The following is a 26841-nucleotide window of genomic DNA, read 5'->3' on the forward strand; positions in this document are numbered from 1 at the left end:
CAAATCGTGACCTAAAAACCGAGGTACATATCGAACCGGGATTTTTGTGTACTGTTACACCCCTAATAGTTACTCGTTACTTCTCCCAAGAAGTAACTGAGTTATAAACAGAATTGCTCCTCTTTAAAAGTAACTAGTTACCAGGGAAAGTAACTATTGCGTTCCTTTTTTTTAGATATTTTTTAAAATATGTCTAAGAATTCAGATTTTTTTCTAAGCGGGTTTCACGAGGCCAGTTGCATAGAGTGGAACTGCATAGACAGGTACCTACACAGAACCTTTGATATTTACTGAACCTCAACAGACCACAATTGGTAGACATACTGTACTTCAAGTAGGGCTGTTTTCGACGAAGGATTTTCATAGTCGAATCTGATTCGTCAGATTTTGCCGTATTCGACTAATAGTCGAACCTTTCTTTTTTTTTTGTAAAGTTAACAAGCCTTACCCGTTTCAAATGATATGGTCTAACACACCGTGAAACTGTGTTAGACTCTCTCTTGAGAGATAAAGTTTGCAGACTGCTAGCTAACGTCGTTTTAGCATCCTCAAAAACGACCGCACAACAACAATACATTGCAGTAAATGGGTCCAAATATAAAACCGCCATCAAAAAGCCACAAATAATGCTCAGAACAGCACCAAACTTCAGCAACATTAAAAATAGGGTCCCAGCACATATTTCGAGGCACCAAAAATTTGATATCATTGCCGGATTTGTCGGAATAGATAAACAAATCTCAACCCCCAAGAAGCCTTCCTTGTTGTGGGGAACCCTGTGAGTCGATTACCGAGTGCAGTAGAGTTCCACAGCTCAATGATGATCATTACTGCGGGACTCTACTGCACTCGGTAATCGACTCACAGGGCTTCCCCACAACAAGGAAGGCTTCTCAGTTTCGTTTATCTTTTCCGACAAATACGACAACTATATCAAATGTTTGATGCCTTGAAATATGTACTGGGACCCCATTTCGTCGACTACGAGGTTCATAGTCACATCAGACCTAACTTCAAGTATTTTCTTCACAGCAAAAATACACAGTGTAACAATATGAAGTGCGTTTAACTCTCTGTACATACGGTACTGTTCAACTATTTTCTTAAAAATAAAACGTAAACAGTTTAACTATGAAGTGCTTTAACTCTGTCGTGTAAATTAAATAAATCAAACCTTCACACAACTGTACTTAAAGTATTTTCTTAAAAACAAAAGAAAAATCCAGTTGTAGCTGCTTGGACAGCTCTGTGTCCTCCTTTGTTAGCGGAGCTCATTTTAGCCACACCTGGGGGGTGTTCCAGAAAGCGGGTTATGTGAAAACTCAGAGTAAGTTAACCCTGAGATGAGGGAAACTCTGGGTTTTTCCGTCCCAGAAAGAGAGGTAACTGAAACTCTGGGTCAGTCACCATGGTAATAGACTCTGTGAACATAACCTGCTCGCTGGCAGGTTTACTTGAGGAAACCCTGAGTTTCTACCCGTCTCCTCCCACATAAAGAAAGCTGACATGGATTGTCCATTCATTCCCAATCCGATTGATATCAAAGCTCAAATAATTCGTAATGCTTTACATCGTGAGAGAATCTTCTGACCCTGATTAGATGTCCTGTCATTCTCCAAAGGAATATCTGTTTGAACGCTACAGCTTTTGATCAAACAGTATCATTTATCTTGAGAACATTCTCCGGCCACACATCACCAACCTCACACACCGTGGACGTGCACTCACATCACTGCAAATTTTATGCATAGCGCTACGTTTTTGGCAAACGGCAGTTTTCTCTACAACATTGGGGATGCAGAGCACTTTGGAAAGACAACAGTATGTAGAGCGGTGAGGAAAGTTACCCTCACACTGAAACACCTGTTACCGATGATGATGGTGTTCCCCGGACACAAACCTGTCAGAAACATCAAAGAGGAATTCCACAGGATTGCAGGTGAATGATGTAGAAATATTCTATTTTTTTTTAAATTATGATATACATTCTGCTGTGACCTGAGAGTGGGGTCAGTAGCTTAATCAGCTGTCATTTTGCAGGGCTTCCAAATGTAATAGGATGCATAGATGGGACACAAATTCCTTTACTGCGCCTAAAGAAAACGAAGGGGAATATGTGAATAGAAAATCCTTTCACAGCATCAGTGTCCAGGTATGTGACCTACCATCTTAAAAATATGTACATGAAAATGTATACAGTACAATACAACTAACTCATGTCATCCTCTGCACTGTGAAGATCATATGTGATGCAGCCTACATTATTACCAATGCAGAAGCCAAATGGCCTGGCTCTGTGCATGATTCCCGGATCTACGGGGAGTGTAGTCTGAGCAACAGATTTGCATGTGGTAAGGAAGCTAAAGCTTTGTACAAATGCTCTTTGTCTCCCTTTTTAATGCACTCAAATTTGTCCTCTATAATTTCAGGAGAGTTTGATGGCTACCTACTGGGGGATCGAGGCTTCCATGCCAGCCCTCCCTGTTGACCCCTTACCCTGACCCTGAGCCAAGGCCCCAACAACGTTTTAATGTGGCCCACTGCAGGACTAGAGCCCGGGTTGAGATGACCATTGGCATACTCAAATCCCAGTTCCAGTGCCTGGGTTAGCTCAGGGTCACCCCAGAGAGGGCATGTGACATCATTGTGGCCTTTGTTGTTCTCTATAATATTGCAACTATTAGAGGAGAGCAACACCCTGCCCTAAAAATAAACGACCCTGAGGATGACCACCCCAACCACCCTGCAGATGTCCGGGATGGAAGGGCTGCAAGGGACCTAATTAGCTGGAATTACTTTTGATTAAAACAGTCAAATAAAGACAAATTCACATGTGATTTGGTTCTTCTTTATTCCCTATAAGTACTATAGAGTTTCCCATCTGGGAGTAAGTCAACTCAGAGTTCAGGGATAGACTCAGAGTTTTTTAACCTCCTCTCTGGAATACCCCCCTGGCCTTCTGTCATCATCAGCAGTGTCAACAACAGTGTTTCTGGCCACTAGTTTTGTAGAAGCGTGTGCCGTTGAGAGATGATTCGTTAGATCAGAGTTGCTTACAACGGACGTGGACAAAAGAGATTAAAGTAGTGTCTGCACTTCCACTTTGAAAACGTTAACTTTCCCTCCGGACTCGCCATTGCTGCAGTTCACCTCTGCTAGTTTTTGTGTGTGTGGTTTGTGTGTAAACTGAACACTGCCTCTGATTGGCTAACAAACTCTTACTCTACCTTATCCAATCATCATCAACAATACATTTCTTTATCCATTTCTGCTCAAGGAGTTTTGTTTATGCTGCATTGCTTCCTGATTTCCCAAACTAAAGGGGTGGGCCGAGCAAATTCGCCTGAGTGCTTTACTGCATTCATTTTGACAGCCCTAATAATTAAATAAATTAACTAAATAATTAATTAGTTTTATATAATTGGTTTTCATAAATGTTTTGTCTTTAACTGATGGAAATGAGTTTTCATAGGAAGGATTTTATCTGAGCAATAAGTTAGTCATTTACTGTATGCATGAGAGATGGACTTTGCATGCGAAATTCAGCCCAGCAGCAGCCTATTTTACCCAGCCAGACTTACCATCACTGTGGACGGGACTAACTCTTATGAATAGTTTGAGGCTGATAATGGTCATTGGGTGATACAGTGCACTATAAGAATGCTATATATTATATGGACTACACAGCTATATTTCAGAATGCTACAGATGGCATAAACATTCAAGCTAATTTAGTGATTAACTAAAAGTAATCACATACAGAATATTAACATTACATTAATAATGAAACTATTGTCTTTTAAATACACAGCTATTACCAATGCTGTGCATACGATCCACCCACCAGAAACTTTTGATGGCTAAATTCCTGAGCCAGATTCTGGTTGACTTTTACAGAGGAGCAATTGAAAGCATGGTTTGTTCATGGCCCAGGACAGAAAGGCTCGGCAGCACATGATTTAAACTGCCCAGAACATCACTGATAACCATTTACCAGGCATCATTGACATTGCTGAAGTGAGATGTCTTCATAGAGCCCAATGAATACTAAAAGACACACCCAGCCCAGTCACTGTCTGTTCACCCTGCTGCCTTCTGGTAAAATATTTAGAGGAAAGAGAGGAGAAGAAAAGTACTTTATCAATCCTATAACAGTGAAAATCAGTTCTTATTTCAGAAGTGTCTGCTGTCATACCACTATACTATAGAGCTGAACCTACTCAACTTTAATAGCTTAGGGATCAGGCATTTGTGCAGCCACCAACTCCACACATGCTTTCATGTTTTTTTTCCCCCTCATTAATCAGTTCCTTCTGCGTCTCAAACCACTAATGTACCACAAAAGCACTTCCTCCACCTACAAAGCTTCCAATCTACCTCAATACTGTCCTTTTTTATAAATTACTTCTGTCAAGCCTGGGCTGGAAAGAGGACTCAGATTCAGACCTAATAGAAATTCACAGGCTTTTATTCTGAAATTCAGTAGCTTCAGGATAAAGTGACTAACCAACAGGCTGTGAAAATATAAACCTGACAATCCACTAACTAGATAAAGAAACAAAACTCAGAAAATAAAACCACACCAACGGTGGGAACTCCACAAAAGGCAAGGCTATAAAACAAAACTACACTACCAGACTAAGCTGTGAAAATATTAACAAATGAAAATCACTCCAATCGGAGGAAACAAAAGGGCTATAAACATAAACTTTGAGTCTGAGCTGCGATGAAAAATTAACAAACAAAAAATCACTCCTCACGAGGCAAAGAATAAACAGAGAAAAGCCAACAATGAATTTAATACTTAGCCAAGGACTTGGAGCTATGACGAAGGGCTGGGGTGCACAATGGAACGAGACACTTTGGCACAAGACAAAGGGAGACGGGACTATAAGACACATGAGGGTGATGGGAAACAGGTGGAAACAATCAGGGATCAGGGGCGATGTCAGGCCGGTGACACATGAGGAAGGGCAAGTGACCTGAAACAAGAGGAGAGTTAGACCTTCAAAATAAAACAGGAAGCTCACGGGACAAAAACCCAAGACAAGACAAAACCTCACCGCTGTGTGACAACTTCTCAGCCTTCTGTATACTTAGGTTTGGTCCACTGCTTCAGCCATATGCCTCAACTACTGAACTGTTTTTTGCTTGAACCAACACTTTTGTCTTAAGCATGTATTTAGCTTTGTAAGATACTGATAGCTGGAAATAGAAGTATTAATGGCATTAATAAAAGTTATTGTACAGACTACTGTTAATCTCTTGACCAGCAATATGACCTCATGGTCCATACAATCCCACAGTGGAACCTCTTTCTGATCAGGCAAAAGTGGATCTATTAACACACATTAATTCAGGGGAAACAATTCATTGTAATTTAAGTAAAGCATTAGCAACATCTGTATGTTTGAAGTGACTGAACAATGAAATGTATAGAAACCACAGTTTAGTTAAACATTTGTTCGCTAATTAACAGACAACAACATGACACTAACAAAACACTAATAGACAGCAGTGACAAGACATCAAACAGAAAACAAAGGGCTAAGGACCAGGTTGAATAGAGCCGCGAACTGCAACACAATAGAACCCTGAATGGAGCAACCTTTGAACAGACTGTTGACAAAGTTCAATGCTGAAAGTACTGAGTTTGGACTTAGTGTTTTCTTATTCTAGTCCACACTTGTTGAACCTGTAAACCATCAACCATATTATTTAACCCTGGTACTGATGAGGATAAGGAAGCATGAGTTGTTGCGTTGTTCTCCAGTCGGCCTTTATTGGTATGGGTTCCTACATCTCTCTCTTTCTCCTCTCTGTTTCATGCATCCTTTGGGAAAGGTGTGCAGGCAGTCTTCAGTCTTCCCATTGCTGACTTTGTTGAGTCAGGACACAAAGGTCTACCGGGGGTCCAAGGTCCTGAGAGATCAGTGCACATGTTCTTGTTAACTGTAGGCCATGTGTGATGATGTGGAATTGGTGACAGTTTATCAGATAGGTTGGTGCTCTATCCTGCAATAAACAATCTTGCCATTTGGTCTTTGATTCTAAAGTGTCCTGGTGTGTTTGGAATCACTTAATGTCTCTCAGGGTGGTGTCCTGAAGACACAAATGACTGACAAGGTTTTGCAGTAAAATTCAAATGAAAGCAGGAGGTTAATAATTTGACGGTTTTTCTGGATCCATCAAATCAGCATAACTGAACCAAGTATTTCCCATGTTCATCATCTGAGCTTATCCAGTAAAACTTTCTGATCAGTAGTCTAAAATGTATTACTGATACAGAGAACGGTACAGAATCATCATAGTCCACTGGCATCAGACGGTTGTGTATGACATTAAGATGTGTGCTATCTCTATTGGATACCGTCCCCAGAAACCAGCCTAATGCTTCAGAGGATCTAGAATTGTGTGTTTTTTGCCCCTGTCCCAACTTCTTAAAATGTGTCGCTAGCATCACATTAAAAATAAACAGGTTAGGAAAAAAAATCAATTACGTTGATGAGGTAAAACATGAAATATGTCTTTGTGCTGTTTTCAATTGAGTACAATTCAAAAAGAATTAGCAACTTTTTTGGAATTGGGGTTTTATCCACATCAGTGTGTCTTCTACTGCATTTGGTGATTAATCTACTTACAGTCATGGAGTGTGAATATCATTTACTTATTTCTCATCTTGTGTTGACTCATAATAGAATTAATCTGAAATTAGACAAATATGAAAAAAGGATGAAAGGAGGAAGAAAAGGATTTGGAAAATAAATTGTTAATACATCTCCTCAGCTTTTCTTTCACCCACTTTTAGTTTGCTACTCTGACAGTTAAGAGATGCTCATCCAGTCTATATTCTACCTCACACTGTCTTTCTAGGACCAGTAGCAGTAATAAGCGGGGAGGAGGACTCTGCCAGCCCCCTTCATCATGTGAACCATGGGATTATCAGCCCCTGTACGCTGGATGCTGGGCAAGATGCTGTGGTGATTGGGATGACTAGGATCCCCGTCATAGAGAATCCACAGTACTTCAGACATGGACACAACTGTAACAAACCAAACACCTGTAAATCCAGTCATCCAGATGGTCAAACATACTGAACAGATGGTCTAATTTTTAGCACAATTATAGAGATCATTCTCAATCTTCTCAACTAGTTTATGTCATTGGTGCTGAAAAAGTAGTGATTCCTGCTGCAAAATGACACTGAGAACATCCTCCATAGGATAAGGGAAGCATGCTAACATTTGTGTTATACAACAGGATTCTGGTTTTTTGAAGCATCAAGTGCATGTGTTCAATGAAGAGGAATGATATTTTTGAGGAAATCACAGTTTGTGTTCCACATAGTATAGGGATGTATCAGGGTCCATTACTCACAGATAATTAGGGTTGTAAATAAATGTTACAAGATTGGAGAGGTTCCAGCTTGTTGTTCTGAAACAAAAAATGTTTGAAAGAGTTTTTAGTTTTAAACCAATTGATTGGTCTGCCAGTCCAGGAATCAAGTCACTCACCTACACTGCCTGACCAAAAAAAAGTCACTTACTTTTTTAGATAGCCTTTAGCTTTGATTATGGCACACATTCGCCATGACATTGTTTTGATAAGCTAATGCATGTCACAACATTTATTTCCATCCAGATTTCCATACATTTTTCGCTAAGATCTGGTATTGATGATGGGGGAGTCTGGCCGCTGCTTAAAGTCTTCTCCAGCAGATCCCAAAGATCCCTAATGGGGTTAAGGTCTAGGCTCCCTGGGAGCCAGTCCAAAAAAGTATGAAAATAAATTCACATGCTCACTGAACCACTCTTTCACAATTTGAGCCAGATTAATCATGGCATTGTCATCTTGGAATATGCCTGTGTCATCATAGAAGAAAAAAATCCACTGATGGAAGAACCTGGTCATTCAGTGTATTCAGGTAGTCAGCTGGCTTCATTTTTATATAAACATAATGTGGCTGAACCTGAACCTGACCAACTGAAGCAACCCCAGATCATAGCACTGCCCCCATAGGCTTGTATGGTGGGCACTAGGCATGATGGCTGCTGCACTGAATCTGCTTCTCTTCATACTCTGATGTGGCCATCACTCTGTAAAAGGGTAAACCTGGACTCATCATAACACAACCTTTTTCCATCACTCCAGAGTCCAATCTTTATGCTCCCCAACAAATTAAAGCCGTTTTTTTCCTGATTAGTCTCACTGATAATGGGTAACCACCAAATGTGTAAGTGATCTCTGATCACGATCATTCAACATTTGGTTCACCATTATCCCTCTAGGTTTTAATAATGCCTTGGACAGTTCTTAACCCAATTTAAGTAGTTTCAGTGATTTTCTTAGATTTTTTCTTTGTTTTATCCAGGCCAATAATTTGACCCTTCTGAAACAAAGTGACATGGTTGTTTATGAAATGAGAAGCTACTCACTGCATCAGTTAGGGGATAAATAACGTGTTGTCAGCTAAAACATATTGATCACTGGAGTAATTATCCAATAGAAGGCTCTGACCTATTGGCTAAATTAAATCCAGGTGGCAACTTTTTTTTTGGCCAGGAAGTGTATCCATAGTGGTATCTTAACTATTTGTTTATTTGTCCAGGTGTTTATTTCTGCCTCCACCCCTATACAGTGGAGGTGAATTTAGTTGTCACGCAGAGCATTTGTTAGCATTTGCAACAGAACATTTTAATTAAATTACAACATGTTGTTTCCAATACACCGTCCTGATTATTTCAGATAATCTGGACATCACTGTCAACAGTTTTCTGTTTCTGTAGCTGAAAGTAGTTTAAATGAAAACTGTTCACTGGGAGGTTTGTATTTTGGTTGAACTGAGCTTTAAATCGCAGTGGAAGGTTATGAAATTTCCCCCTCTGTCTCTGTCTCCCAGATGTTCAGCATATCAAAAGGAGGGAAATTATTTTGAAGAGGGAGCTTGGAGAGGGAGCCTTTGGCAAGGTCTTCCTTGCTGAATGTTACAACCTGAGCCCCAACAAGGATACGATGCTGGTAGCTGTAAAGGTAAGAGATAAAATCATTGCATGCGTGTGTGTGTGTGTGTGTAAACATCAGCAGATGAATAACTGTACAGGAGTGACAATAACAGTTTGTGAAAATGCATCCAGCTGACATATCCCAGCCAGCAACAACAAACAGCTGCATCTCAAGCAGAAATGCTGAGAAGCTGTTTGATCAATGTCAAACTCATGAAGCATCATTCAATTTGGGCTGAATTTGACTGCATGGAAAATTCGTTCAAAGAATATGCACTCAGCCTATGCCACAAACTAGCCACTGGTCAATGTTGTGACGTTTCAACTCATGAGTAGTTATTAGTTAATTATTACATAATACGGAGGAGTAATGGGTTGGACCACATTTGTCTCTTACACTATTACACACCTGAATAGTTACTTGACTACATGCTGAACAGTTGTGATTGTATTTCCAACGATCTGTCCACAGACAGACATATAAGCCCCTCCAATGTATTCGAAACTGATTCTGTGGTAGTATCGGGGCCATTTCTGTCTGTTTGGGGGCCCCTATTTTGTCAAACTACGATGGATAGATTCCTAACCTTTTTAGGTGATCCACAAACATGCAACAATCTATCACATTTTAAGAGAAAAACAGGTTAGGTCTCTCAAATTAAAATCAAAAATCTTAAATTGACCCACCCAAGCAAGTTGAACTGATGGAAAATGGTAATACAAGGTAAACAATGGGGATTCTCCAAAAGTCAATACATGGAAATGATGCAGTGTTCCTCAAACATGTTTATTTTAAATTATAAAACATTTTTAAACTTAAACATCTTGGTCCGGTGGTGCTGAAGGCGGCCGTGGTGCTTCCTGGTCCGTGGCTCCAAAATATTTGGACAACACACCCTCACTCCCAGATGTAATGGCAACACGCTGGACCGACTATAATTCACTAAAACGATACTCACTTCAGTCAATCAGTCTTATGCAGGGGCGGTTCTAGGGGGGGGCCAACAGGGGCCAGTGCCCCCGTAACTCTGAGTCTGGACCCTCCTGTGGCCCCCCTGACAGGGTGTCTGCATTAATAATACAATGACAGACATATTGCAATGATTTTGTACTGAAGGGAAAGGCAGAAATAAAGTGTCTTAGCAGTTTACTACCCAATCAAAATTGCTGAAATTGTAAACACTGCTCTGTCTGAATGAGGGATTTATCCTTTTTTCCGGGTTGTATGTGCCCCCTAACAAAAAAGCCGGCCCCAACCTATTAAAACTGGTCTAGAACCGCCACTGGTCTTATGGCCTTCACATGTGACACGTGCATTTTATTTTAGCCCTTTCCCAAAGCAAACACTTAAAAAGCAAACACTAAAAATGTGTAATTAAAGCTCCCCCTCCACCCGCATCATGAAAACAAACCTTACCTTACCTTTGTCCTGTGAGCTCTTTTCCTTATCTAGTTTCTTCTTTTTCTTTTTTCTGAACCAGATGAATAGGTTTGTTTTGATGCCATGCTATCAGTGATTGGTAACGGCGCGTTAGCTAAACAGGCCTCGCCTCTCCTCACTTAGTAGTACTGGTCGTCATTGCAACACAGCGCGGTAGAGACCAGATCTGACCAATCAGTCGGCGTATGTATCATCTTGGCTCCTTAGGAAACCTCAGTGGTGGTGCTACAAAAAAAAAGTGCCAGGTACTTTTCACACCTTTTCCATTGAGTCACTCTTCAGATGTTGAGGCAGGACTTGCAACTTGAGGGGGCCTCCTAATGGTGCGGGGGCCCTATGCCCCCGCATAGTCCACATATTGCAAGAAACGGCTCTGGGTAGTACTTGCCACAAAAGACCACATTTTGCCATGATGGCACACATACATGAACACAAATCCAGACACAGATTTTTTTCAGGTATCCGCGACATGTTGTTTTGAAATGAAGGAGAAGATGCTCTTAACCCTATTTCAAATCAAATCAAATCAACTTTATTTATAGAGCACTTCTCATACACGGGCGTGCAGCACAAAGTGCTTTACACAACAAAGATAGAACAATAATAAAGAAAGCCCCACCCTCCATAATACATACACCCACCCACCCACCCACACACACACACACACACCTGCACACTCTTACTACTGTCAATAGGGAGACATAGCAAGACACTGAGGATTGAGGAAGCACCGCCTTTGGGGTCGTCCACACTGGGAGGAGTCACAGGCTGTGCCACGGGGGGCACCAGTGCCTAGGCCCCCCGACACTGACAGACAACACCTCGCCGGGCCAAGGGACCCAAGGACAGCACCCCCAGCAGCAACCCAGACACAGCTCCCAGTGTGGAGGACCCCCTGAGGAAACTCTGGGGTTAAACCTTAAAAACAAGATAGGATAAAAACCCTGACAAAAGATAAGTAAATGGAGTGAACAGTTCAAAGGATAAAAATACGTAAGCTAATAAATAAAATAAAATAGTACCGAAGATGAATAAAACAAATACAATTATTTAAGATTAAACCGTCTTAAAAAAAACAAGACAGAAGCACAACATAAAGTACAATAGAACCACATAAGATCGGAATAAGAATTTAAAATATTAGTTAAAAGCCTGATTAAAAAGGTGTGTCTTTAACCTTCCCTTAAAGATATCAACAGTCTCTGCAGACCTGAGGTTCTCCTGCAGGCTGTTCCACAAGCGGGGGCCATAGTGGCTAAATGCCGCCTCACCGTGGGTTTTAGTTCTTGGTTTTGGTAGGGATAAAAGGCCAGAGCCGGAGGACCTCAGGGTCCGCGAGGGTTGATATGGTAAAAGCAGGTCAGATAAGTAGGAGGGCGCAAGGCCGTTAAGACATTTAAAAACCAGTAAAAGAACCTTAAAATCGATCCTGAAGCGGACGGGGAGCCAATGCAGTGACTCTAAAACTGGTGTAATGTGCTCCCGCCCTCTGGTCCTCATCAGCACGCGTGTGGCTGAGTTTTGTAATAATTGGAGATTTAGAGTACTCTATTTGGGAAGACCAGAGAGCAGGGCATTACAATAATCTAAGCGACAGGAAATAAAAGCATGCATTAGCACCTCCGTACTGGCCTGGGAGAGAAACGGACGGACTCTGGCTATGTTCCTAAGATGATAAAAACCTATTTTCGTCATATTTCTGATATGTGGAATAATATTCAGCTCAGAATCAAAAATGACGCCCAGATTTTTTACTGATTGTGTTGGTTTAAGATCTTGTAGTTTTGGAAAAAGTTTCTCTCTCTGGCCTTCAGGACCTATAACTAAAACCTCAGTTTTGTCCTGGTTGAGCTGTAGGAAATTCACTGCCATCCATGACTTGATGTCTACAATGCCGTTAAAAAGGGCATCAATTTGGTCTGTGTCATCAGGAGACACGGCAATGTACAGTTGTGTATCATCAGCGTAGCTATGGAAGCTGATGCCGTGTCTCTTGATGACATCCCCAAGAGGAAGCAAGTAAAGATTAAAAAGAAGTGGACCTAAAATTGACCCTTGGGGAACCCCACATCCACTTTCATGGGTTCCCGAGGAACATGTATCCATACTTACATAAAAGCATCAATCTGTGAGATAAAAACAAAACCAGTTGAGGACAGTACCAGAGAGGCCGACCAGATGGCTGAGTCTGTTTAATAAAAGGTGATGGTCTACTGTATCAAAAGCGGCGCTTAGATCCAGTAGAACCAACACTGTGAGCTTTTTGTTATCTAAATTCCATCTGATGTCGTTTAAGATCTTTAAAAGTGCTGTCTTGGTACTGTGGTTTCTCCTAAAACCAGACTGATGTTTCTCTAAGATGTTATTTCTGTTTAAAAAGTCATTAACTTGGATAAAAAACAGTTTTTCTAAAATTTTACCTAAAAACGGTAAGTTGGATACAGGTCGGTAGTTATTAAAAACATTGGGGTCTAAGTTGCTCTTCTTAAGAAGGGGCTTCACCACCGCCGTTTTGAATGCGATGGAAAAGACACCCGTCTGAAGAGAGCAGTTCATGATGTTTAAAAACTGTTCCTCAAAGAATCCATAAAATGATTTTAAGAGTGATGTGGGAATCAGATCTAAAAGGCAGGTTGTTTGCTTTACTACAAGTGTCCTTGCATAAACCAGGGCAAAACTCTCCAGTGTTTCCTCAGGCAAGGACAACAGTTTAGATGTGTTAACAGATAAAACTTGATGGGTTAAGAGGCAGGATCTGATGTCTTTGATTTTGGTTCTGAAGTGGTCTGCAAAGTTCTCGCAAAGATCGTCTATGGGTGTCTTAAAAACTTTAATAGAGTTAGAACCTGTTAAAATATCGAAGGTGGAGAAGAGTCTGCGGATGTGAGATCAGGATGTCGGGTAATTTCCCCGTCATGTCTGTAACGGTGGCTCCGGAAAACGACACGGTGAACGCCCCCTTCATGCGGAAGTACCTCACAATTGAGTCCCCGATGACCAGGGTTGTGGGAGTGTCCGCTCGATCTTCAGGGCAAGCCGGCTCAGTCACCCCGCCACCCACACCAGGGCCCTGGGTGTGATCCCTCGCCTGGTGGGGAGAACGGGAGGAGTGCCAGTACACTGCGTCCCTGATGAGCCGCTTGCGCTGGGATGAGGAGCAGGACGGCAGAGGCAGACCGCCACATGTTGGACATCCACCTGCTGGAGGGCAGCTAGCCGTGAGTGGAGGGAAGGCTGTGGTGTCCGTCAACAGGGGCATGGTGTCTGTGGCCACAGGAACAGGTGGTGTCTCCTGGTGCGGGTCCTGAGCCGCCAGCTTCCCGCTCACGGACAGAGCCGCGTACTTTTTTGTGAGCTGTAGGCTCGGGGTAGAAGGAGCCCCGCCATGAATCCTGCTCGGAGACCTCGCCCGCCCGCGGACGACCACTTCAGTCCAGGGGGTCCCCCTATTTGGAGTGGAGCAAGCGGGCCGCCAACCGGAGGAGGACGGCTCCCAGAGAACTGTGTGCCCGAGTGCAGAGGTGGTGTTCTGTGGTGCTAACTCACCGGCCTGTGAGGTCTCCAGCCAGCTGGTCAACGCTGGAAAACGGGACCTGAGGGTGATCAGCAGGGAATCCTTCTTCTGCAGCTCGTTAGACATCTGTTCAATATCCTCGAGAAGGTCAGCGATCTTTTTGAATGCCTTGTTTAGCATTTGTTCCATCTCTCCAGGTGAGTCAGCAGCGTCCTGTGTTGACATGGCGGCTCACGTATGTTGTTCTGCTGTGCTCCGATAACACAGAAAACAACTGGATCCAGGCACAAAAGTGCTGCCAGTCAGTGAGGAGGAGCGACGTTATCTAGCTAGGAGCGATGTTAGCTCTGTTTTGCAAGCAGCCAGTTTGCTGCTGCTGGTCACCTTGTTGGCCAAAACCTCTCCAACATAACCCTGTCGATTTTCCATATTTGTCCATTACAAATGGAGTTCTAAAATACATTTTTACCTTCCAGTCAAACTCCCTCCAATTTGCACAATTTGTTAATTCTTTGACCAACAAACACGTTTCACTCCATTCATTTTCACCAATTACAGTATTGAGTTCAAGTTCCCATCTTTATTTACTCTCTAAATCCTTATTTTTAAGATAATGTTATAATGCTCTCTAGAATCTTGAGATAATTTCCTTTTTCAACTTTTTTTGTTCACAAATTATAAAAAGCTGCTCAATGTGAGAGGGATCCCTTGTAGCTCGGGGCCTTAAGCACATTTTCGTGCAAATTCATCTAAAAGCGCCAAATTTGGCACAGATGTAGCTCAGGTCATACTGAAATGATTGTGACCAGTGACCCTTGGGGCCATGATGGCGGCCAAATCCAATATGGCTGCTGCCTGAAAAGGGTTCCAACTATAACTTTTGAACCACATGAGCTACAAATACAAACTTGATATCTTTTTCAGCTTAATTGATCATTAAAAACACATATAGGAATATTAATATTTATGACCCTGTGCATCTGGACCCCTTATTCCTCCAATTCCAAAATGGCCGCTGTCCAAAAAAGCAGTTTTGACTGTAGTATGGGCCTTACACCCCATTGCTCGTGCCAATTCATCTACAAGCACCAAATTTGGCACAGATGTAGCTGAGGGCATACTGAAATGATTTAGCCAGGGTGCCCAAGCCAATGGTCCCTCAGTCCCTTTTTAACAGCGGTGGTGAAGCCCCTCCTGAAGGAGAGCAGCCTAGATCCCAACATCTTTAATAATTATTGGCCTGTATCCAACTTACCATTTTTAAGTAAAATTTTTGGAAACTTGTATTTAATGAAATAAATCACTTTTTAATCAGTCTGGTTTTAGGACAAACCACAGTACAGAGACAGCCCTTCTAAAGGTTTTAAATGACATCAGGTGCAACTTAGATAACCATAAACTCACAGTCTTGGTACTACTGGATCTTATCGCCGCCTTTGATACAGTAGACCATCACAGTTTATTAAATAGACTGAAGAACCTGGTCGGCCTCTCTGGTACTGTTCTTAACTGGTTCGTCTCTTACCTCACAGATCAACACTTCTTTGTAAGTATGGGTACATGTTTCTCAGAAACCCACTAAATAAAGTGTGGGGTTCCCCAAGGGTCAATCTTAGGACCAGCTCTTTTTAATCTTTACATGCTTCCCCTTGGGGATGTCTACAGGAGACACGGCATCAGCTTTCATTGGTATGCTGACGATACGCAACTGTACATCGCCGTGTCTCCTGATGACACAGGGCCTATTGATGTCCTTTTTAACTGCATTTTAGATATCAAGACATGGATGGCAGCAAATTTTCTACAGCTCAACCAAAAAAACAGAGGTTTTACTCATTGGTCCTGGAGGCCAGAAAGAGAAACTTTTACCAAAGTTAAAGGATTTTAAACCATCACAATCTGTAAAAAATCTGGGAGTGATTTTTGACTCTGAGCTCAGTTTTATTCCACACATCAAAAATATAACAAAGATACATTTTTACCATCTTAAGAATATAGCCAGAGTCCGCCCGTTTCTCTCTCAGGCCAGCATAGAGGTGCTGATGCATGCTTTTATCTCTTGTCGCTTAGACTACTGTAATGCCCTGCTCTCTGGCCTTCCCAAGACGAGCATCTCAAATTTACAATTATTACAAAACTCAGCCACACGAGTGCTGACGAGGGCCAGAGGGTGAGAGCACATTACACCGGTTTTAAAGTTGCTGCATTGGCTCCCTGTGCGTTTCAGGATTGATTTTAAGGTTCTTTTACTACTTTTTAAGTGTCTTAACGGTCTTGGGCCTTCTAAGTTATCTGACCTGCTTTTACTCTATCAGTCCCCGCGGACCCTGAGGTCCTCCGGCACCGGCCTTTTAACCATACCACAGGTTAGTTCAAAAGAGCACAGGGAGGCGGCTTTCAGTTGTTATGGCCCCGACTGTGGAACAGTCTGCCGGAGAACCTCAGGGCGCGGAGACTGTTGAGGTTTTTAAAAAGAGGCTGAAGACCCACCTTTTTAACCAGGCTTTTAATTGATTTTTTAATTCCTTTTAATTCCTTTTATGCTGTGCTAATCAAAGCACTTATATCCTTTATCCTTTTTTACTGTTTTAATCTCTCATGTTTTCAGCCTCTATGCTTTTATGTTTTAGTCTCTCGTTTTTTAGCCTTTATGCTTTTATGTTTTAGTCCCTCATGTTTTTAGCCTCTATGCTTATTGCTTTATTTTACTGTTTTAGTCAGTCAGTTTTTAATCTCCAGTGTTTCCTCATGGGGGCCTGCCAGACTGGGAGTTGTCTCTGGTCTGCCGCTGGGGGTGCTGTCCCATGGACGGTTTCAGCCCGGGTGGCTGGAGGGCTATGCACCTTGGTGCAGGGACTCCTATCTGCCCGGGTTGGTGTGGTCTCTGTAGCAGCGCTACTTAGACTTGGACTGAGATCTCTCTCAGTGTGGTTTGCCCCCCAAAGGTAGCTTCCTCCGCGCCTCAGGTCTCGCTGCACAGCCATGTCTCTCTAGAGACAGCTAGTGTATGTGTGGGTGTGAGTGTGTGGGTCTGTCTGTCTGCGTGCGTATGTGTGAGTGTGTGTATGAGTGTGTATGTATTTGTGTATGTCTCTGTGCATGTCTGTGGGGGTGGGAGGGTTGGGTTCTTTTGATTTTCTTCTCTTGATTTTATTTGCTGTTTATTTTTTTCTGTTGTTGTTTTTAATCTCTGTAAGGCACTTTGCGCTACTTTTTTGTATGAAAAGCGCCATACAAATAAAGATTGATTGATTGATTGAATGTTGATTCATTTCCTTATAAAATTGAAATCATTTCAGTGTGCCACAGGTGAATACATTTTAAAGTGTAATCATATAAGAAAGAATAAGACACACTTATTATTGCAAGGCAATATTTATACTATGTCAGATTGTTAAAAAAATAATATTGTCAGTTTGTCCAAAACTCTTAGAGGTTTGCTTAGCATAACAAAAAAACAGCAATAACATAAAAAAATCTTATGAATTCTCATTCTCATGGACTCTCTCACATGAATTATCATCATCACTCACAATCACCGGATCACTCATCATCTCCATCATCATTGTTTGCACAAGCACCCTCACATGTACATGTAGAACATATGAACTCTGGCTTTACAGCACTTGCAGTGCCCTCTACATGTTTTCTTGCAGCCACAGTAGAGGAGAATGGTGCAGGCTTTACTGGCGTCTGAGATTAGTCCAGTAAGGATCCCAAGTCTTGCTCGTAGAGTCTCGATACCATCCCCATGCATTGAACTCTGGGATATCTTGCTGGACAGCGGTTACCTGATTCCAGCAGAAGCTGGCCTGCAGCAGTGCTCTTTTAATGTGCTGAATCAGTTCAGCTTGGGTGGGAATTCTTGCTGAGAATTCACTGTTGTTTTATGATATTGCTGTAATAATTGCTGTATAAGCAAGCCTTAAATAGTTTTGGACAAACTGACTATATTATTCCTCTAACAATTTGACATAATATAAATATTGCCTTGCATTAATAATTGCGTCTTATTCTATCTTATCTGATTACACTTTGAAATGTATTCACCTGTAGTACACTGAAAGCATTTTACTTTTATAAGGAAATGAATCAACATTGAGAATAAGTTGTGGTAAAAAAGGGATTTTTAAACACAGTCTTGAAAAGAATACAGTTCCAGACTGACACAAGCATAAATATAAATATGCCAATGGACTTCCTGTGGTCAATAAACATAAGATAGACACTACATCCTCATTTGTAGCGCATTTGGTAAAACATTTGTAGCCAAAACCCTTTTTCGGACAGTTGCCATATTGAATTTAGAGAATTTGGGGGGGTCCTGATATACCTAATCATAAACACAAGTATTCCAGTGGATTTCCTATGGTCAAAAAAGGTAAAATACACATCAAGTTTGTATTTGTATCTCATCTGACTCAAAAGCTAGGGCCGAATCCCTTTCAGGCAGCGGCAATAATGGATTTGGCCGCCATCTTGGTCTCAGGGACCATTGGCTTGGGCGCCCTGGCTAAATGATTTCAGTATGCCCACAGCAGCATCTGTGCCAAATTTGGTGCTTGTAGATAAATTGGCGCAAACAATGGTGTGTAAGGCCCATACTACAGTCAAAACTGCTTTTTTGGACAGTGGCCATAATGGAATTGGAGGATTAAGGGGTCCAGATGCACCGGGTCAAAAATATTAATATTCCTATGTGTTTCCTATGATCAATTAAGCTGAAAAAGACATCAAGTTTGTATTTGTAGCTCATGTGGTTCAAAAGATATAGTTGGAACCCTTTTCAGGCAGCGGCCATATTGGATTTGGCCGCCATCTTTGCCCTGAGGGTCGCTGGCTCTGGCGCCCTATCTAAATTATTTCAGTGTGACCTGAGCTATTTTGCGCGAAATGACCTATTTATGTGCTTAACCCTTGTGCCCTCCTCTGGCATTTTTGTACATTTTTCTCAACTTTTTTTTTTATTTAGCGATCATTTTGGCTGTGTTACAGCTTGTGGCATGGATTTCTGTAGGAACACTTCTTTTTAGTCAAATTTTTGAAATCCAGTGTCTTTTACTCTTACATGTCTTTTAATTTCCTGTGATGCATTTTGCACCCTCTAACCACCTTCGTGGCAAAAATGTACACGCACAAAATCATCAAATATTCAATAATTTTCAGGATTTTAACCCTTTAAATGCCATGTTTTATTATTTGAATTACTAATTATTTATTTAAAAAACAACACAAAAAATGTATTATTTTCCATATAATAAGTAGTAGGCTGATGGGGCTTTAGTGGTGATTAGAGTCTTTGATATATCAAAGATTACCAACAAAATTGATTTGATTGCATTAGTATATTTTATGTAGTAACAGATACTCCCTCTAACCACCTTCGTGGCCAAAAATGCCCCATTGACTTCCATTAAAACCACATTTTTTAATCTCGCTACCATTACAGTATAAAACCATTAATTCTGTAATGTCAGCATGCCATTTTGAAGAAAAGTAGTGATATTTAAAATTTTTGATGTATTTCACCAGATTGAGCCATTTTCCCCTTGTAGGCCGATGCATGAATTTCTTGTATTTTTGCCAGTTATATTATGGAGCCGGGTGACTACCAGGGCCCAGTGTGTGTGTGTGTGTATGTGTGTGTGTGTGTGTGTGTGTGTGTGTGTGTGTGTGTGTGTGTGTGTGTGTGTGTGAGAATCTGTAAGCATGCACTGATCACTTCAGCGGTGAAAAAAGGTCATCTTTTGAGGAATGTGTTTCATGTGTCTTTGAAAAGGTGCTTGAGTGAAAACATGCTTTGCTGTTCTCAAAAACAAAGCAGAAACAACGGTTAGTGTGTTTATGCACCTGGCTGCTTTCACAGCCAAAGATAAACATGCAACTTGTCTGAGGGGTCATTTCAGTAGTGAGCAAAGAGGGTGCAAAAATGAAAAGGCATTTCAGAAGAGAAGAGGCATAAGAAATGGTCATGCAGCCTTTATCTGACAGCGAGCTGCAGGGTTCATCAGGGGAAACCACGATCTTCGAGGGGGAGTCTGACACAGAAGGCTCGCTGGAGTCTTCCACGTCTGTGAGTGCCTCTGACCCATCCTCTGAGAGTGAAGCGGGCACTGAGGATCCTGTCCATCCTAAAAGTCAGTGGACGGGCAAGTGTGGTCTCCATCTCATGCTGAGACTCTGTGCTACATGCAGGCACCCACCGGCATGGTGCCAGGGCCCATGGAGATATGCAATATCAAGAATCCATAATGTAGCATCATCTTTTGACCTTTTCTTCACTCCTGACCTGATCCAGCTCATTTTGCAAATGACAAACTTATACGGGAGGCGTTCAGTGTCAGGATGGAGTGACGTGGATGCCCAAGAGATTCGGGCATACATGAGACTTCTCATCCTGACAGCGCCATTGACCAGCTCCACTAGAAGGAGAGGTGTGTGCTGGTTGTGCAGAGGCCTGAAAAAGAGGTCTTCCACCACCAAGTGTGCATTTGTAGGGAACACTAGGTCACAGGCTGCAGGACCACACACACACACACACACACACACACACACACACTTTGAAACCTCCTTTCTGTCCAGAAGAAGAAGAAGAAACAATAACTTTGATATTTCAACAGTAGCTGTAAACTTGTATTTTATTTAACCCTCAGATTACACACACACACACACACACACACACACACACATCGTATATTCAATGCCTAGATATTTCTGTTTATATTTCATATTTTGTTCATATTTCATATTTCATATGTTCTATTTTGTTTTTTGTTGTCTAAATTTCCAAAGTTGTTGCAGTTTTTCACAATAAGAGTTCACACTGATGAATCAGATGTTGATTTAAAAACATTTCACACACACACACACACACACACACACACACACAGGGCCCTGGTAGTCACCCGGCTCCATAACATAACTGGCAAAAATACAAGAATTTCATGCATCAGCCTACAAGGGGAAAATGGCTCAATCTGGTGAAATACATCAAAAATGTCAAATATAACTACTTTTCTTCAAAATGGCATGCTGACATTACAGAATTCATGGTTTTATACTGTAATGGTAGTGCGATTAAAAAATGTGGTTTTAATGGAAGTCAATGGGGCATTTTTGGCCACGAAGGTGGTTAGAGGGAGTATTTGTTACTACATAAAATATACTAATGCAATCAAATCAATTTTGTTGGTAATCTTTGATATATCAAAGACTCTAATCACCACCAAAGCCCCATCAGCCTACTACTTATTATATGGAAAATAATACATTTTTTGTGTTTTTTTAAAAATAAATAATTAGTAATTCAAATAATAAAACTGGCATTTAAAGGGTTAAAATCCTGAAAATTATCGAATATTTGATCATTTTGATCAGGGAACAAGTTGACTAAGGGATTCAAACAAAAAAAAAAAAGCAGAAAAAAATATTGATGTATGAGTATTTTATGGCAGATTTTGTGTGTGTACATTTTTGCCATGAAGGTGGTTAGAGGGTGCAAAATGCATTACAGGAAAATAAAAGACATGTAAGAGTAAAAGACACTGGATTTCAAAAATTTGACTAAAAAGAAGTGTTCCTACTTTTTTGTGGGTTTTTTATAGATAATTATAATATAACTGGCATTTAAAGGGTTAAAATCCTGAAAATTAATGAATATTTGATTATTTTGATCAGGGAACAAGTTGATTAAGGGATTCAAGCAAAAAAAGCAGAAAAAAATATTGATGTATGAGGATTTTATGGCAGATTTTGTGCGTGTACATTTTTGCCACGAAGGTGGTTAGAGGGAGTATTTGTTACTACATAAAAAATACTGATGCAATCAAATGAATTTTGTTGGTAATCTTTGACATATCCAAGACTCCAATCACCACCAAAGCCCCATCAGCCTACTACTTATTATATAGAAAATAATACATTTTGTGTTTTTTTTTTTAAATATAATTGATAGTTCAAATAATCAAACTGGCATTTAAAGGGTTAAAATCCTGAAAATTATTGAATATTTGATCATTTTGATTAGGGAACAAGTTGGTTAAGGGATTCAAGCAAAAAAAAAAAGCAGAAAAAAATATTGATGTATGAGGATTTTATGGCAGATTTTGTGCGTGTACATTTTTGCCACGAAGGTGGTTAGAGGAAGTTTTTTTAAGGAGGGCACAAGGGTTAAGGCCCCCAACTATTAGAAAAAATTCCAGGGCCAGTATTCACAAAGACTTTTATCTTAACGTTAGGAGTACTCCTAAATGGGACTAAAAGTTTTTACGTAGGAGTCGTTTCTTAAAAGTAATTCACAAAGCCGCTGAGACCTACTTTTAGTTATGAAAACAGTGAACTCCTAAACTAGAAGTAATTCTCTGTTGCTATGGATGACGTCATTTTATAAGGACGCACTTAGAAGTGGTGACAACGGTGATTGGTTGTTGAGTGACAGGGCAGCCCATTGAAAAGTCATTTAGGCTACGCAATGCATGAAGTGAAAATAAGGAAGTTGCCTACAAGCCCATGACATTAAGTGACAGCATTTTGGGTGCAAATTCAGGAGGCTCATCAGAAGAGCGAAATCTCGAAAGATGATTAGATGGATTACATGCATGGCAGCATGCGGTAAGGAACATTTTTCCATCTTTCAACAGGCTCACCAGTTATTATATTAAAAATATCCATATCTAACAGTTGTGCTGCTCCAGCAAGGGCTCCGGTGCCACCGACCCGGGGGTTAATGTCAGTAAATTCGAGTTAAAGCACAGACTTTGCTTATCCTGTGTGAATGCACCGCACAACACACAGACGTGGTGGGATAATTTCTAAATCACTTGAGGTCTCCAGTGTCACGATTCCTGATTTTGTGTTATGTTTTATGTTTGGATTTTCATGCCCCATGTGCCTTTTAGTTCTCCCTGTACTTTTTCCTGTGGTCTTCCCTCTGTCTCCCTCTGTCTGTCAGTCTTGTTCCCTCCTGGTTTTCTCCTCTGTGATCCTCCCCCTCGTTACCACACCTGGCCTCCTCCCTACTCTCTCTCCTCAGCCGTTCCTCCTCTGTTCATCAGTGTCTATGTATTTAGTCTGTGTTTTCCCTTCACTCCTTGTCCGGTCATTGTATGTATTTGTCAGCCTCAGAGTTTGCCTCATGTTCATGTTCATGTTCCTGCTCCTGCTCATGCTCCTATCTGCGTCTTGCCATCCCAGAGCTCCTTTTGTCTCCAGTCTCTCCTTGGTATGTGTTTTTGGGATTTGAGTTTTGCTTTTTGCATTATGTTTTGAACTTGGGTTTTGAGTTGTACTTTGCCTTATTTCTTTGCACTTTGTTGTTTTGTTGCTACTTTGTCTTTCCCCGTTTTGTCTGCTTTTGGGTTTTTGTACTCAGCTTTAAATAAAGCTTGCTTTTTGTTTTTCCCTGATCTTGCCTCCTTTCTAACTGTGTTTGGGTCCACCCCCTTTATCCATAGTTTTCCCCTTTAACCAAACCTGACACCCAGGTAATACTAGTCCCGGCGAAGAGCTGCATTTTCCCCATAGCCAAATACCGGAGTGTTGCCAAACATTTTTTTTTTTACATTTTTTATTGCGTCCCTCACCAACTCAACCACAACTTCAATCCCTTCCATCTGACATCATTTTAATAATTCCCTGTCATTTAGCGTCTCCAAAACGTTCAGCTGTGACCAGGTCTTAGCGAGTTAGGAGTCCTCTGGACTACTTCTAAGGTCTCCCAGACTTAGGTGCTACTTTTAGGCCTAGTTGTTTTGTGAATAACTCTTATTTTCAAAAATTAGTAGTCCTAAAGTTACGACTGACACGCCCATTATTTTTAGGAGTTGCTCCTAAATTCGCCTGTTAGGAGCTACTTTTAGCCATAAGATTCTTTGTGAATACAGGCCTAGCTTATCTGTTAAATCTAAATCTTTACATGATTAATGAAGGTCTTCCACACTCATAAAACTTCATGAACATAATTTTATCACATATTCCATCTAAATGAAATGCATACAATCAGTTTATCTTGATTGTGTTACTTGAACAGCACCTACATTAGTAGGTGAAAGATTATGGTAACACAAATTATGATATTAATATCACATTTTAACCACAAACATGAATGTATTTCATTGGGATTTTATGTGATCAACACAGAGTGGCGCATAATTGTGGAGTGGAAGGAAAATGATAAATGGTTTTCAAATATTTTTACAAATAAAAATACTGAGAAGTTTGGCGTGCAAAAGTATTCACCCCCCTTTACTCTCATACCCTGATAAATAAAATCCAGTGCAACCACTTGCCTTCAGAAGTCACCTAATTAGTAAATGGAGTCCACCTGTGTGTAATCTAATTTCAGTGTAAATACAGTTGTTCTGTGAAAGCCTCAGAGGTTTGTTTGAGAATATTAGTGAACAAACGGCGTCATGAAGCCCAAGGAACACACCAGACAGGTCAGGGATAAAGTTGTGGAGAAGTTTAAAGCATAATTAGCTTTGAACATCTCACAGAGCACTGTTCAATCCATCACCTGAAAATGGAAAGAGTATGGCACAACTGCAAACCTACCAAGACGTGGCCGTCCACCTAAACTGAGCAAGTAGAGCATTGATCAAAGAAGCAGCCAAGAAGCCATGATAACTCTGGAGGATCTGCAGAGATCCACAGCTCAGGTGGGAGAATCTGTCCACAGGACAACTATTAGTCATGCACTCCACAAATTGGGCCTCTATGGAAGAGTGGCAAGAAGAGAGCCATTGTTGAAACAAAGCCATGCAGTTTGCCACAAGCCATGTTGGGGCACAACAATCATGTGGAGGAGGGTGCTCTGGTCAGATGAGACCAAAATTGACATTTTTGGCCTAAATGCAAAATGCTATGTGTGGCAGAAAACGATCACCCTGAACACACCATCCCCACCGTGAAACATGGTGGTGGCAGCATCATGCTGTGGGGATGCTTTTCCTCGGCAGGGACAGGGAAGCTGGTCTGAGTTGATAGGAAGATGGATGGAGCCAAATACAGGACAATCTTGGAAGAAAACCTGTTAGAGTCTGCAAAAGACTTGAGACTGGGGGGGAGTTTCACCTACCAGCAGGACAACGAGCCTAAACATACAGCCAGAGCTACAATGGAATGGTTTAGATCAAAGCATATTCATGTGTTAGAATGGTCCAGTCAAAGTCCAGACCTAAATCCAACTGAGAATCTCTGGCAAGACTTGAAAATTGCTGTTCACAGACACTCTCCATCCAATCAGACTAAGCTTGAGCTATTTTGCCAGGAGAGTGGGCAAATATTTCAGTCTTTATATGTGCATCGCTGGTAGAGACTTACCCCAAAAGACTCACAGCTGTCATTGCAGCGAAAGGTGGTTCTACAAAGTATTGACTCAGAGGGTGAATACTTTTTCACACCACACTTTTCTGTTTTTTATTTGTAAAAATATTTGAAAACCATGTATCATTTTCCTTCCACTTCACAACTTTGCACCACTTTGTGTTGGTCTATCACATAAAACCCGAATAAAATACATTTATATTTGTTGTTGTAACATGACAATGTGGAAAAGATCTTTATTTTTTTTTTCATTCATTACTCGTTCCCTTGATACTAGGAAAACTTTCAACGATGACTAAATCATGGCATAATCATCACTAAAAAACAACTCTACGGTACATTACATTGCAAACTCCTTTAAATTTTTACTTATAAATCTTACAAAAACACATAGAACAGAAAAGAAAGGGTTCTGCAGTGACCAGGTTCTGAAAGTAATATAAAGGCTTTCTTGAAAATTATGAATTTGTTACTTCAAAGAAAAAAAGGCCTCCTCAAAATATCATTCAACCTTTACAGATGAGAGTTCTCTTTCACTAATACAGCTTGTAAATTAAATAATTAATTTTCCAGTGTTGGTGAATCTCTTGCCAAATAGATACGTAATACAAATGTTAATCCCTCTGGTTATGTAAAGGGCTCTTTCCCATTTTTTTTAGAGAGGGGATTGATGATTGGAATAAGAGATTCTGCTGAATGTGGCATCTTTCCTATTTGAAAGTAGTACAGTCATTCCTCTAAATTGGTGATCTAGGATTATTACAAACGATTGTCAAATTATATTTCCAAATTTCTGAAAAAACTAGCGTATAAATGGATCATTGAGCATTTGAACACAAACAGTATTCTCTGCAGTCATCAGTATGGACTTTGTAAAAACCATTCAACTTGCATGGCTTTTTTAGAACCTACTGATAGAACATATACAGTCTAAGATAAAAATTAGTATGCAATAAGTTTATTTTTTGACCTTCAAATGCACCTGTCATGGTAAACCACATCATATTAACATTAAAAATGTATAGATATGACTTTTATGGTATTGTTTATAAGTGGCTGAGTAACGATGTTCTTCACAACATGTCCATGTGTCATGAATCGACAAGACATATCACAGGCGGTTCACAGCCAAAATAGACCTGGAAACGACCTGTAGACCGTCATATGGGCATCATACCAGTGCTTCACTACAGTTTTAATTTCTTTGTCTCTCTGAATCTCTCTCTCTTTTCCCAGACTCTGAAGGATCCCACTCTTGCAGCCAGGAAAGATTTCCAGCGTGAGGCTGAATTGCTGACCAACCTCCAGCACGAGCATATAGTAAAGTTCTATGGAGTGTGTGTGGATGGAGACCCTCTCATCATGGTCTTTGAGTACATGAAACACGGAGATCTCAATAAATTTCTCAGGTAAGTATAGAAGACAACAGGTGGATGAGAAGATGTCATTTGAGCGGATCTGCTGTGAGAAATGACAGTGGTGGCCTGTAATCAACAGAGGCTTTGGATCATGGAGTGCCCAAATAGTACCCAAGGAATGAATAAGTAACTTTTCAAAGCATC

General features: G+C 40.9%; 1 protein-coding gene across 2 annotated transcripts in view; it reads left to right on the plus strand.

The window, feature by feature from the left end:
- The window catches only part of LOC115587316 (NT-3 growth factor receptor-like), a 246202-nt gene that overhangs the window by 190027 nt on the left and 29334 nt on the right, over positions 1-26841 (plus strand). Inside the window, exons 13-15 of one of the 2 annotated variants that reach the window (XM_030427129.1) lie at positions 6874-7062; positions 8900-9030; positions 26516-26688. In XM_030427129.1, coding sequence (XP_030282989.1) covers positions 6874-7062; positions 8900-9030; positions 26516-26688 — 493 coding nt within the window. The remainder of the gene's footprint in view (positions 1-6873; positions 7063-8899; positions 9031-26515; positions 26689-26841) is intronic. The other variant, XM_030427130.1, reaches the window with a different exon arrangement.

The sequence above is a fragment of the Sparus aurata genome, chromosome 8, assembly GCF_900880675.1.
Source record: "Sparus aurata chromosome 8, fSpaAur1.1, whole genome shotgun sequence".
Lineage (NCBI taxonomy): Eukaryota > Metazoa > Chordata > Actinopteri > Spariformes > Sparidae > Sparus > Sparus aurata.